The 15,332-nt window shown below is 41.8% G+C and overlaps 1 protein-coding gene across 1 annotated transcript in view; it reads right to left on the bottom strand.

Annotated features, from left to right (window-relative positions):
- abcd3a (ATP-binding cassette, sub-family D (ALD), member 3a) overlaps positions 1-10,440 on the bottom strand; it is a 95,810-nt gene extending 85,370 nt beyond the window's left edge. Inside the window, exons 1-2 of the mRNA XM_059648061.1 lie at positions 10,258-10,440; positions 85-118 (exon numbers count right to left, since the gene is read on the bottom strand). Coding sequence (XP_059504044.1) covers positions 85-118; positions 10,258-10,367 — 144 coding nt within the window. The 5' untranslated portion in view covers positions 10,368-10,440. The remainder of the gene's footprint in view (positions 1-84; positions 119-10,257) is intronic.
- Positions 10,441-15,332: the final 4,892 nt, after the last annotated feature.

Here is a 15,332-nt window from a genome sequence, read left to right on the forward strand (position 1 = left end):
TTCTGTTCCTAAAAAACCATATGAAGCAAAAAAGTTATTTAAATGAACAACTAAAATTGCAATATATTTTCATGATTTACCCACCTCATTCTGAAGAGAAAGCTTTCCACCATTCTTACTGTAATCAAAAGATTAACATTTCAGATATTACAAAGTAAAGTTCATAAGATTTCTGAATAAATCATGTATGCCAAATAAAGGACAGATTTATCGTCTTCCAATTTTAACACTATAGAAAATGGAACAGTGCAGCACAGGAACAGACCCTTTGCGCCAACTACGATGCCATTCCAAACCAATCCCACCCATCTGCACATGGCCTGCATCCACCCTTTCCCCATCCATTCGTGTCCATCCAAATACTTCTTCTGGATAACATCTGGATAACAAGGGCATCTTTATCCGAAACGTACTTATTGACTTTAGCTCCACCTGCAACACCATAATTTCAAAAAGATTCATCTCCAAACCCCGAGACGTAGGACTCTGCTCCCCTCTTTGCAAATGGATCCTCGAATTTCCTGACCAACAGACTGCGATCAGTAAGGATAGGCAACAACACCTTTTCCACAATAATCCTCAACACCAGTGCCCCACTGATTGAGAGCTCAGCTCCTTACTGTACTCATATACTCACAATATGTGGTCAAATTCAGTTCTAACTCTGAATTTCATCAGAAAATTTGTAAACAATGTGACTGTACACAGGACACCCATTCAGCCTAAACAGACTGTAACATAGCATCTTCATTTTTTATTATTCTTTTCCTTTTAATCATTCATCTCATTAATAAACTCACACCATAGCGGGTGAATGCAATGCCAGATGAGGCATTCCAACTCCATCCAACCCACTTACCACAGTTTCGGAACTCCTAACACAGCATTGCCTTCCTCTGCCTGTTTGTCAAGCTGCTCCCTACCATTTTATTCCAAACATCACCACCTCCTCTGTTTTCCTTCAAAGTCCCTCACTTCTAACCTTGCTTCTCTTTTTCTTACCCATCACATCAGCACTTGCTACTTATTTTACTATTTCCACATCAGCTTCCATAAGCTTCTTGACCCTCCTCACATCCACAACTTCACACTTGTTTCCTATTCCTTCTGCACTTGATTTCCACTATGTTCTCTTTTCCAACTTCAACTCTCCCTTTTTTCACACTCCTGGCTCTCTAATCTCCCATTTCTTGTCCATCACCCTTTCCATTTCTACTTCATACCATTTCGCTTTCATATTAAACTTCACACTTCCACCACTATTCAATTCTTTATGATTACCTACAAAGCTTTTTTTTAACCAAAATCCTGAGATTTAAATAAGCCACATACATACGAGCACTTTATTTAAAACAAAAGCAAATTTAGACAGAAAAACGCAATGAAGTGTGGGTGCTGGAAATCAGAAGGAAAAAAAACATCTGGCAGCATCTGTGGAGAGAAAGCAGAGTTAACATTTCAGATTCAGTGATCTTTCTTTGGAGGTTCTGAAGACCGGCCACGGGGCCCAAAACATCAATACTGCTGCCTGACCTGCTGAGTTCTTTTTTCAGCAATTTCTGTTTTTGTAGCAAAAATTGAAGACTGAGGGGTTTTATTCAAATGGAAATATAACTTTCAGAAGCCTGAGCTAGTAATTATAATGTATAGGTAATGAGTTAGGCAAAAATCAGTAAATGGTAAAACAGAACAATTTTCACAACCAACTCCTACCCCAAGTTTCCATGGATGCTAAGAACAATAGATTCTATAATAACATGAATGTTAAAAAAAAAACTGAGTTGCAGCCTTTATTAAACTTGAATTTAAACAAATAACTTATGAGTCAGTGCAACTTAAAGAAACCAAGGGGACACAGTATTCATACAAACAGCTGCAGAACCTAGGGGTTAAATATCTGAAGAATAGTGTATATTGCAGATGTGCATGCAGGTGTGGTGGAAAAATGTAACTAAATTGAAACAGCAAGTTGACAAATAAAAGGATGCATGTTAAATGCAAAATATTCATTAAATTACTGGTGAATCTTCCACATCATCAAGAGTTACTGCAACCATGTTCTCTCTGCCCACCCAACATTTTGTTAGGTCTCAATCAGCTGCTGAAACATCAAATGGCATTCACTGTTTCAGGGTCATTTCTGGTGTGTTCCACATTCTAATCAGTCACTTCTTTTCTGTCTGCCATTAGACTGTATTCCACATTTTTTGATTCCCTAAACTATGATACTTAGGCACTCGTGCAACTAGCATCACTGTGCATCAATAGCCATCACAATTGTGCACAATTCTTACTGGCCACATCTCAATCAAGTTACTATCAATCTGCTGTCTGAAGTATCAGTTTTGTCCACAATTTTGTTTCACAGTCTCTGTTCTGGAATTTTTGCCTTAAAACTCATATCTTTGTCTGATGAGTCCCTTCTGCACTCCTGATCTCACCATTTTCATTCAGTTACAGGGGGAATGTCCCACCAACTTTTCATATGGCATCATCTCACTTATTCACTCAATTTTCAATGCCCATACCACCAAAAAGCTATATTTAATGGATTCAGAAAAAATCTTTGAGCATGCCCACATCCCACTACTGTTGATATCACTTCTGTGGGACTCAGACCTACCATGTCCCTTCAGATTAGAAACAGGGATCATCTTAATGAAGTTGCAATAAACATTATCATGATTTGAAATTCATCATGACTCATTCTGTTGAAACTTATAGTATCTTTTATATCTAGAATTAGCAAGGAGATTCAAATCAGGCTTTTTTTTCCTGCGAAGCCATGAAAATATAACTTTCTTACCCCACTCTTATTCCTTCACCTGTGCAAATGGCAAAATAACACTACAAAATCCAAAAATGCATTGCATCTTAAATTTAAACAGCTGCCAAGAAATGAAAACGTGAAAGGTTTTTAATATCAATGAGGCCCCTGCATTGTGATAAAAGAAAAAAAAATCTTTATTGTTTAATCTCTTGGTCTCTCCTGCTCAGTTAGACTTTGGCCGCTGTGATCTTGTAGCATTTAAAATTTCCTGCAGGCATTTACATTTTTTGAGGTACTTCCTTTTTCTTCACATATTTTGACTTCATTAAGTTCATGGTTCTTTACTTTTCAAAATTATTTTGTTTAAATATTCAAGGATTTGTGGGGTTAGTGCAGAAAAGTGGAATAGTATAGGCAGTAGAATATTTTTGGTGGTACAGATTCGAAAGACCTGCTCTGTACTGAATGATTCTATGACTCTATGAATCCTCAAAACTTACATTCTTTCACGTAAACTATTGTGAACTAAATAGAAGTCAATATAACCTACTATTACACAAGTTTCAGAGGTAATAGGAAAGGCAAATTGGATCACAGAATCATCGAATTTCACAGGCTAAATGAAGGCTATTTGACCCATTGGGTCTGTACTAGCTCCAAAAAGAGTTACCCAGCTAGTCCCATTCTCCAGCCTTATCTCTGCAGCCTTCTAAATTTACCACTTTCAGAAATATATCCAGCTCTCTTCTGAAACCTCACATGAAATTCACCTCCACCACTCTCCCAGGCAATGCACTCCAAATTCTATCAACACTGAGTAAAGTAGCTTTGCCTCTACTTGCTGACAATCTTGAAATTGTGACTGCTAGTTACTAACATACCGACTAGTGGAAACAAAATATCCTTCTTTACCCCAAAACTGTTTATAATTTTGAACACCTGAATAAGGTTACTTCTTTATATTCTTTCCTTCAAGCACAATAAGCCCAATTTCTCTAACCTTCCCTTGCATTCAAAATCTCTCATTGCTGATATCAATCTACTTTGCACTTTCTCCAGGAAATTGAGCACAATACTGCTAATGTAGCCCGACCAATGATTTATTGAGGTGCAGCATCATTTCCTTGCTTTTATACTGCATGCCTCTATTTATAAACTCAAAATCTTATAAGCTGTCTTTACAACTGTTTCAACTTGCCTGGCCACTTTCAGAGAATTATGCACATGAATCCCAAGGTGCCTCTGCTCCTGTGCTCCCCTCAAAGTTGTACCATTGTGTCTGTGTCTGCTCATTTGGCCAGTTGAACAATATCCCCGCCGAGGTTGCTCAGCATCATCCTCAAAATTCACTATTCTCCCTGGCTTAGTATCATGTAAATATTGAGAGACTTTGCCCTCAACGCCAATCTCAAACCACTTATGAATCAGAAAAAGCAAGGGTCCCAATACCAATCTCTAAAGAACACCACTTGCAACTTGTCTCCAATCTGAGAAATGCCCATCTGTACCTACCCATCTTTTAGCCAACTTCTAATCCATGCTGCCAAGGACTCATCTATCTCAAAGTAGCCTGCCATGTGGTACCGTACACTATGCTTTCAGAAAATTTCCAAACATACAACATCCACAGCCTGTGCCACCTCAAAGTATCCAATCAGATTTGTCAGACATGATCTACCCTTGACAAAGCCATGTTGACTGCCAAGAATTAACTATCTTTTTCTAAGTGCATATTAGCTTTATCCCACATTAAGGCCTCCATCATTTTCCTTCTATTAACATCAAGCTGACAGGTCTGTAGGTTTCTGGGTCATCCTCTATCCTTCTCTCAAACAGTGTCATGTTTGCAATCCTCCAATTCCCTGGGACTAATCCTGTGTTCAGACAAGCCTGGAAAATTTCTGTCAAGTACTCCTGCAGTTTGCTCCTTTCCCTCTCTTAGTATTCTAAGATGCACCCCATCTTGGCCTGGTTACATCTCTACCTGGAGTGCTGCCCGCATTTTTGAAAAAAAATCTCTATGTATCAATATATTGTTCACTTGCTCAGCACTCACATTTTCAGCTAGGTAACTCACCATTTTCTAATTTGGTAAAGACAGAAGCAAAGTACTAATTCAGTACCTCTGCCTTAACCTTTGCTTGAGTGAGCAGCTTACCCTGATCATTCTTTGTGGGCCCCACTCCATTCTTCACTAATCTTTTACAATGATTATGGTTAATGAACATTTTACTCTTTGCTTCAGTGCAGCCTACCATCCTTTCCTCATATTTCCTCTGAGCCTTTCTTCATCCAGCCTTACAGTCTCTCGTGCATTAGACATACTCTTCCTGATTTCTATTATAATTATTATTCAGGTAGGCATTATATTCCTCCTTTTTATTCCTTATCTGATGTTGAATGTTGGCTTTCTTTTCAAAGGAAATGGAGTATAAAAGTTGGAAGACTGTCAAAATTTGACATGTCACTAGTCAGAACAGAGCTAGAATACTGTGAGCAGTTCTGGACCCCTCACTTAAGGGAAGTTATACTGGCACTGCAGTCAGTCCAAAGGAGGTTCACTAGGCTGAAACCAGGTACGGAGTGACTGTCTTATGGGGAGAGGTTGAATAGGTCAGGTCTGTATTCACTGAAACGAAGAAGAATGAGAGGTGACCTTACTGAAACATGCAGTCATCTTAGAGGACTTGACAGGGTAGAGGGAGATAGGTTGTTTTCCCTTAATTGAGAGTCCAGGACCAAATGATATAATCTTTGAATAAGGGGTCACACATTTAAAACAGATGAGGTGACAGTAGTGAATCTGTGGAATACTGTTCCGTAGTCACTGTTGAAGCTATGTTATTAAGTATATTCAAGGCTAAGATAGACAGATTTTTAATCAGCAAGGGAATCAAGGATTAAAGGGAAAAGGCAGGATAGTGAAGTTGAGGATTATCAGATCAACAATGATATCAATAAATGGTGAAGCAGATTCAGTTGGCTGAATGGCCTGCCTCTGCTTCTACATCTTTATGGTCCTATCATTTATTTGTGATAAAGATGTAACATCTTAATGGCTAATTAACCAACATAATATCATGATCATGTAAAGAAATCAGAGATTTCAAACATTTAAACACTAGCTTAATATATGTATTATATATATGCATTCTCCCTGAAGAGACGAGTCTCTTAACAGGCATATTCATTTAATCACACTGGTTTTGTACAATTGTTTTTAAGTATGGTAGATTATTTGCTATGTAAAATATTTGCACTGATTTTTTAAAAACGTGGCATTGTGCAAAAGTTGATTTCAAAAATAGGAAATGTGCTATCATGGCAATCTAGGTACAGCTTACAAAATTATGTAACATTTAGAACAGTGTGTCACTGAACTCTAAATAGTATTCCATTAAACTAAACACATGATAGTCTGAACACGTTTTTTTAAATCTTTGGCAGACAGATCACTGAATCACAGAATTCTTACAGTGCAGGAAGAGGCCTTTCAGCCTGTCAAATCTGCACCAACTCTTCAAAGAGAAGCCAGCCAGATCCACTCCCCGTAACCCCATAATTATCATCAGTAATCTACCTAGCCTGTACTTTCATTCCATAAATGCAAGTATTTTGGTAAATCACAGGTGGCAAAATGGGTGTTGGCTTTCCAACTACTTTATTTTCTCCCTTTTTCTTCCCCCCTTGTTGCGTTGATCGCAACAGCCATCAAAAATATGGCTGTAAGTACGCCTTGTAAATAGTTCAGGTCAGACAGAAATGCAGCATTTGTTCCAGGTATGTAAACCTTTACCCAGTCAAAGTGAATTTACACCAAATGATGATATTTTGTTGGTTCCAACTTCCCATTCTTGTACATGAACAGTGTGTGAAAGTTACAAGTGAACTTTTCTCCAAACCAAAATCTGCTTATCAATCAATGAAACAACAATGACTTTCATTTGTTCAACCATGGTATTATGTTATAAAAGCAATTAGTAACAAGATTTCACTGCTCCTAATCCTCTTGACGGTCTTCGTAAATGCTTTGGAGATCTTGCAAAGTCATACCAACTGTCACCGGCAGATCATAATATCGGCCTTCTACTGGAATATGATCAATTATGTAAATGCAGGTTTTGGCAGACATAAAACAAAGTGACACTTAGCCAGTGACCTATAATTGATGGATATTACATGTTTGGTGATGCAATTAAAAAACTAAAAAGCTAAAAGGAATTCAAAAGGTACAAAAAGAGGGGGACTATCAATTAGGGCCAAAAAGAAAATAATCTTGCGGAAGCAAAGGACATCGTTGGAAAAAATTTGTTGCATCTATCCACAAAAGGATGTTGCCGATGTCAACTGGTGAAACTGAATGAAAAGTGACTCTAGCCTAAGTTTTTCAATGTTTCTTCAATATGGGAATAGTGCCAGAGGATCAAAGTTTGAAAATGGTACATGCTTTGTTATAAAAGGGCAGAGACAGTACTTAGGTCAAACAGCCGAGTGTCGACAGCAAGGCAGCTTTAAGAATCTAGCTTCCAAGAAGTGTATTTTCACTTTGAAATGCATTAGTTAACAAATAATTGCTCACACGAATTTGTTAAATCACAGCTGATAAAAGTAACGTAAACTTTTTGATTAAGCAACAGAGGGGGCTGATTAAGGGGAAAAAATTTAAAACTACATATATGAACTTTCAAAAATGTTTGATGAAGAATCACATCACAGACTTGCCAATAAAACTGAAGGCACGAGATTATGTGGATAATGACTGTGTGGACACAAAGTTGTTTGACATAGAAATCAGCGTCATGGTCAAATTTCATTTTTCAGATGGAGGTTTGGAGTGGTGTGTCTCAGGAACACTGATCTTGAATCGTGGGTGAAGGTAGCATAATTTCAGAATCTACAACTGACATAAAACTTGGAAATGTAATAATTAGTGAGAGAAACTTCAAGGCTGCATAAAATTAGTGGAAAGCTAGACAAGGCAATGCGTGAAAGAATGCTTTTTTTTGTTGTTCAAAGAATAAGGAGAATGAAGCGCAAAATTTTAAAGGGCCACTGAAACAGAGAGATGTGAGGGTTCACATAAAACATTTAATATGGTGGCAGGACAAGTTGAAAAATTTGTTAAAAAAATGTATTCGGATCACCGGCTTTATCAAAGTGACAGATTATCGAAGCAAGGAAGTTTGTACGAACCCTCTGAAAAATCACTGGTTCAGCCTCAGCTGGAATCGTGCTTTTAATTCTAAATTCATCAAAATATTGAATGCAAAAGTCGTGGAGAAGATAAAACAGGGAATTTACTAGAATGGTATCGGGGATGAGGTACTTCAGTTTTATGGAGAGACTAACGATGGTAGAATTGCTCATCTTACAGCAGAAAAGGTTAAGAGGAGATTTAACAGATGGACTAGGGATCTGCCCTTGCGGCCTACCCATAATCAAAAAAACAACAGTACTTTGCCATTCTTCACCAAATATTTTCCGAGGGCCTGCTTCAGGCAGAAATTTGAGGAGGAAGAGGTTTGGAACATTGCACATTTGCAGTTATGAAATATCAAGTCAAGAGACATTACAAGTTTAAATCAGATTTCACTTAACAGTGAGGGTGACTTAGGAGACTGGAGATGGAAATAAGTGTGTTTGGCAAAGGCTGAGATTGAAATGAGGATGCAAAATAATGACAAATATTTTCAACTCAAACAGTTATTCTATGCTTCCTTATACTGAAAATCCTTCCAGTTACCAATATATTTCCAGCCTCCAAAATACCTGACCTTATTAACTGATAATGTGCTAAAACAGTAAAATATACTACTGTTTGAGGAAATCTGGTTTCAAGATCAACCACCGGCTATGATGGCCAGTGAGGGTCATAACATGTCCAAACAGTTTTTGTAATACCAAAATGCTTACAAAGGAGGAGTCTCAATAACGGGTCGTAATCAAAAGTTTAAGCCATCTTCCAAGCCCCAGAGGGGCACAACATCATAGACATCAAAGTTACACTGCACAAAAACAGGCCCTTCAGCCCACCTTGTCCATGCTGAGCTGGTTTCCAAAACTGGACTAGTCCCATTGGCCATTCATGTACCAAAGATCTTTTAAATGTTCTAACTGTACTCACCTCTACCACAGGAACTGATCAGATGCTTCCCAAAAATGGCAGGACAGTCAGTAACTGGAGGGTACAAACTTAAAACAGTTGGCAAAAGCACCCTCTGGGGCTGGGGGTGGGGGCGAAGGAATTTTTTAAAAAATATATTGCCAAAATAAATATTACAACTTTTCAAAATGTCTTCAGCTACCACTTCCATCTTGAAGTGACTTCTCCTTCTCCAATCTACACTAGAGGTACCAGCATTTCCCAATCTCTGTGCTGGAACACCTCCTGCTGATCCTCCAGCTTTGTCAGCCTACCCACCTGCTTGCCATCTTAAATGTACAGTGAGCATGCAACAACAAAACTAGAAATTGCTGGAGTAACTTAGCATGTCTGGCAGATTCTGTGGAGAGGAAACAGAGTCAATGTTTCAGGTCAACATTTTTGTTTTAGTTTCAGATTTCCAACACCCACAGTTCTTGATTTCATTTCAATGAACATGCACTCTTGGCCAGCTCATCAAAAATCAGATTATAACATCAGACAACGTAAATCAATGCTGAATCATAGCCTGGAAGTTCATTCAACATTTAGGTCCTGAACCCAGAACAAGCATTCAACCAATAATCACAGGAGGGTGGTGGAATAATGGCAATGTCACTAGACTAGAACCCAGGCCGATGCTCAAACTTGGCGATAAAAGCTAATTTCACAACTCCACTGTTGTAAAAACAAACCTCATCTGGTTCACTAGGTGCGCTTTAGGGAAGAAAATCTGCAGTCATTATTCTGGCCTACATGACACTCCAGAAGATGGCTGATGCTCCAGTTAGCCACAAAGATCAACGACAATGTTCATGCCAGCAATACCGCATCCCATGAAATAAAGGGAACAATCACCGCTAAGTAATCAAGCAATAACCAAATGTGAAGAGTTACGGCACCGTTCTCTAAACTGTATGAATTAACAATGAAGCTGAGTAGTTGGACCATTAAATTGCTCGGTTTTAGTGCGAGAAAGCATTAAATTTTCAGCAATCGCGAACAAAATATTGCAAATGACAGTTTTCTCAATTAATGGTAAAATCCAAAGAGAGGATGAATTAAAACAATGCTTCAGAAAGGTTGCTTTCGACAGTAGATACAGCAAAGCAATAACCAAGTGCCGATGAAGTAAAACAAATCGCACATCAAAGATAATAAAATTACAGCGGATCGCGGGGCCGACCTTTCCTTCAATCAATGTACTGTCATGTGTGTCAGCTTCTGTCACTCCAGTCTTTCCAGATTAAAGTGGCTAGGCCGTTTTTAAATCCCCGGCCTCGAGTAACACGCGACAGGGAACCCGGCTTTCGAATGGTCAGTAAGAGCAAGCGCGATCCTGTACCTGGGGAATGTACCTCTGCCCCGTCTTCGACTCAACGCAAAGAGTACAAAGACAGCTGCCGCTCCGAGCGCAGAGTGTTTGGCTGTCACTAATTTGCTGAAAGCCGCCATTGCAGCACTAACAGCGGTAACGGCGGAGGAACCGGGACAGCGGCGCGAGCGCTGCCGGGACAAGCGTCACTCCAAATGTCAATCATCGTCTGCTAAGCGACCGCAGTTCAGGGCACGGTCAACGCTGAAGGGACTTTCACCTGAACGCAAGTTCTGGGCAAGACGTCACCTAAAGAATTTGCACCTATTCGTCGATTATTCCTTTTAATTCATAACCTTTGCACTGCTAAATCTGAGCATGGGATGCAGTATCCATTTTGCCAATGCATTTAAATCCCGAGTTCTTATTCTCAGATTTATCAACAAAGCTGAAAGACATACTGTGTGTGTGTGTGTGCGCGCGCAAGATAACAAAGTGTGGAGCTGGATGAACACAGCAGGCCAAGCAGCGTTTCAGGCCTAGACACTTCGTCAGAAAAAGGGGATGGGAGAGAGGGGGAGGCGGACCGAAGATGGAGAGAGGAGAAGATAGGTGGAGAGGAGAGTATAGGTGGGGAGGTAGGGAGGGGATAGGTCAGTCCAGGGAAGATGGACAGGTCAAGGAGGTGGGATGAGGTTAGTGGGTAGGAGATGGAGGTGCGGCTTGAGGTGGGAGGAGGAGATAGGTGAGAGGAAGAACAGGTTAGGGAGGTGGGGACGAGCTGGGCTGGTTTTGGGATGCAGTGGGGAGAGGGGAGATTTTGAAGCTTGTGAAATCCACATTAATACCGTTGGGCTGCAGGGTTCCCAAGCGGAATATGAGTTGCTGTTCCTGCAACCTTCGGGTGGCATCATTGTGGCACTGCAGGAGGCCCATGATGGACATGTCGTCTGAGGAATGTGAGGGGGAGTTGAAATGGTTCGTGACTGGGAGGTGCAGTTGTTTATTGCGAACCGAGCGGAGGTGTTCTGCAAAGCGGTCCCCAAGCCTCTGCTTGGTTTCCCCAGTGTAGAGGGAGCCACAACGGGTGCAGCAAATGCAGTATACCACATTGGCAGATGTGCAGGTGAATATCTGCTTGATGTGGAAAGTCATCTTGGGGCCTGGGATGGGGGTGAGGGAGGAGGTGTGGGGGCAATTGTAACACTTCCTGCGGTTACAGGGGAAAGTGCCGGGTGTGGTGGGGTTGGAGGGGTGTGTGGAGCGGACAAGGGAGTCCCGGAGAGAGTGGTTTTTCCGGAAGGCAGACAAAGGTGGGGATGGAAAAATTTCTTGGGTGGTGGGGTCGGATTGTAGATGGCGGAAGTGTCGGAGGATGATGCATTGTATCTGGAAGTTGGTGGGATGGTATGTGAGGACAAAGGGGGATTCTCTTTTGGTGGTTATTGCGGGGACGAGGTGTGAGGGATGAGTTGCGGGAAATGCGGGAGACACGGTCGAGGATGTTCTCGATCACTGCGGGGGGGAAGTTGCGGTCCATGAAGAATGAGGACATCTGGGATGTATGGGAGTGGAATGCCTCATCCTGGGAGCAGACAAGGCGGAGGCGAAGGAATTGGGAACTGGCCCTAAACCCCACCTCTTCCTCCATTACATTGATGACTGTATTGGCGCCGCCTCGTGCTCCCAAGAGGAGCTCGAATAGTTCATCCACTTCACCAACACCTTCCACCCCAACCTCAAGTTCACCTGGACCATCTCCAACACATCCTTCACCTTCCTGGACCTCTCTGTCTCCATCTCAGGCAACCACCTAGAAACCGATATCCATTTCAAGCCCACCGATTCCCACAGCTACTTAGAATACACCTCCTTCCACCCACCATCCTGCAAAAATTCCATCCCCTTTTCCCAATTCCTTCCCCTCCAACCCCACCACACCCGGCACTTTCCCCTGCAACCACAGGAAGTGCTACACTTGCCCCCATATCTCCACCCTCACTCCCATCCCAGGCCCCAAGATGACTTTCCACATCAAGCAGATGTTCACCTGCACATCTGCCAATGTAGTATACTGTATCCACTGTACCCGTTGTCACTTCCTCTACATTGGGGAAACCAAGCGGAGGTTTGGGGACTGCTTTGCAGAACACCTATACACCCAGTCGCGAACCATTTCAACTCTTGTTCCCATTCCTTAGATGACGTGTCCATCATGGGCCTCCTCCACAATGATGCCACCCGAAGGTTGCAGGAACAGCAACTTAATAGTCTGCTTGGGAACCCTGCAGCCCAATGGTATTAAAGTGGATTTCACAAGCTTCCAAATCACCCCTCCCCCCACTGCATCCCAAAACCAGCCCAGCTCGTCCCCACCTCCCTAACCTGTTCTTCCTCTCACCTATCCCCTCCTCCCACCTCAAGCTGCACCTCCACTTCCTACCTACTAACCTCATCCCGCCCCCTTGACCTTTCCCCTCCCTACCTCCCCACACATACTCTCCTCGCCATCTATCTTCTCCTCTATTCACCTTCGATCTCCTGAGTTGCTGCTTGGCCTGCTGTGTTCATCCAGCTCCACACTTTGTTATCTCGGATTCTCCAGCATCTGCAGTTCCCATTATCTCTGATACAATTTCCTCCAAGACATGTCTGTCAAGTACAAAGGTCATGACAATCTCACATCAGCTATCATGGACAGTGAACATCGTCAGAACGCCCTGATCAAGACTGCTGACATGGGGCCTTCACTCTGAGCAAAGGAAACATTTTAGAGACAATGCCGAAAGCCTCCATGAAAATGGGCTCTATCAACTTCGGCAGATGGGAAGCTGATGATTTATTATCAATTCCAATTATCAAGAGAAAACACAAAACGAACATCGAGAGCCGTAGAAAATAAAGAGGATAGCTGTTAATCTTAATAATTCATCCTCCATCAGACTGCAATCAATGCAGTCAACAAAAACACACCCCAGTGAGGAGGACAAGTTTTCTCCCTAGCAGAAATTGACTGACGCATATAGTGACTAAATTTCAGAGGAAGTGCATCCACCTCAAATTGGAGAAGCTAATCCTTCTATTTTTTGTCTTTGATCCCAGCTGAAAGGATCTTTGTGCGTGAGAGATAGTGGGAACTGCAGATGCTGGAGATTCCAAGATAATAAAATGTGAGGCTGGATGAACACAGCAGGCCAAGCAGCATCTCTGATGAAGGGTCTAGGCCCGAAACGTCAGCTTTTGTGCTCCTGAGATGCTGCTTGGCCTGCTGTGTTCATCCAGCCTCACATTTTATTATCTTAGGATCTTTGTGCGTCTTCATTTTCAACTCTAAGGGTACAAAATTAAAAAGGCAATTTTTTTTCGGTCCAGCAGAGGGCAACAGCAAAGGAGAGGCATCACTTCACATATATTAGAGTCTGGAAGCAGACACCAGCAGTGATCCTTAACTCCCACATCCTTACAAGTGGAACAGGCAACTGCCCCAGCCTCCAATCCCTGTACGCGAGATTTCCAAAGGAAGAATAAAAAAAAGTCTTAACTTACCAAACCTCCACACAGTCTTTTTTGGTAGAGGAGGAGGTCAGGTGGGAGACACTACACGTGTAGTGTTTCGGGTTTAGCCAATGCCCAAATTTACGTGTTTCTTCCTAGCTCGCGTTCCCTCCACACACCCGCCGCTGAAAACAAGAGGGCCGCTTGCTGCATGAGGTAAGTTTTTATACAGGGTGAAACAAAAACTACCTTCCTTTCCTGTCAGCACTCTGGCTTGCGCTGAAAACAAGAGGGAATTAGAATGTACGAAGTTGGATAAATCTCGTGGTCCTGACCAGATATATCCAAGAACCCTGCAAGAGACAAGCGAAGAAATTGTGGGGTTCCCGGCTGATATATTTGCATCGTTGTTAGGCACAAATGAAGCAGAGAAGGTTGTGCTCTTATTCAAGAAGAGCTGCAAAGAAAAACCTGGGAATTATAGATCAGTAAGCTTATCATCTGTGGTAGGGAGATACTTGAGACAGTTCTGAGGGATAAGATATAAATGCATTTGGAAAGGCAGGGTTTACTTAGGAGTAGTCAGCAAGTCTTTGAGCATGGGAGATCATGCCTCACAAATTTCTTAGAGTTCTTTGATGAAGTGACCAGGAAGGTTGATGATGGCAGGACAGTAGACGTCTATATGGATTCATTAAGGCCTTTAATAATGTTCCACATGTTTGGCTACTCTGGAAGGCTAGATTACTTGGAATCCAGGTAGAGCTAGCAAATTGGATACACAATTGGCTTGGTGGTAGGAAGTAGAGAGTAATACTGGAAGGAAGCTTGTCTAACTGGAGGCCTGTGACTAGTAGTGTGACTCAGGCATCGGTGCTGGGCCCATTGCTGTTTGTTATCTATATCGATGATTTGAATGAGAATGTACAAGGCTTGATTAGTAAGTTTGCAGGTGACACCAAAATAGACAGTGTCCTGGACAGTGAGGAAGGTTATCAGAAATTGCAGCAGCATCTTGATCAGCTGGGGTAGTAGACCGGGAAATGGCAAATGAAGTTTAATGTAGATAAGTGTGAGGTGTTGCATTTTGGAAAGTCAAATCCAGATAGGAGTTTCATGGTGAAGGGTTGGGCTTTAAGGAGTGTAGCGGACCAGAGGGACCTTGGAGTTTGGGTGCACAGTTCTCTGAAAGTCGATTCACAGGTAGACAGGGCAGTGAAGAAGGCTTTTGGCTCACCGGCCTTCATCAGTCAGGGTATTGAGTATAGAAGTCGGGAAGTCATGATGCAGTTATACATGATGTTGGTGAGGCTGCACTTGCAGTATTGTGTTCAGTTTTGGTCACCTTGCTATAGGAATAACGTTATTAAACTGGAAAGAGTGCAGAAGAAAGTTACAAGGATGTTGCCAGGCCTCAAGGGACTGAGTTATAGGGAAAGGTTGGACAAACTGGGACTTTTTTCTTCCGAGGCTGAGGGGTTGTTATATAAGTGTGTAAGATCATGAGAGGAATGGATAGGCTGAATACATTCAGTCTTTTTCCCAGGGTTGAGGAATCAAGGACCAGAGGATATCAGTTTAACATAAGAGGGGAAAGAATACACGGGAAC

Source organism: Stegostoma tigrinum, chromosome 8 (genome assembly GCF_030684315.1).
Source record: "Stegostoma tigrinum isolate sSteTig4 chromosome 8, sSteTig4.hap1, whole genome shotgun sequence".
NCBI lineage: Eukaryota > Metazoa > Chordata > Chondrichthyes > Orectolobiformes > Stegostomatidae > Stegostoma > Stegostoma tigrinum.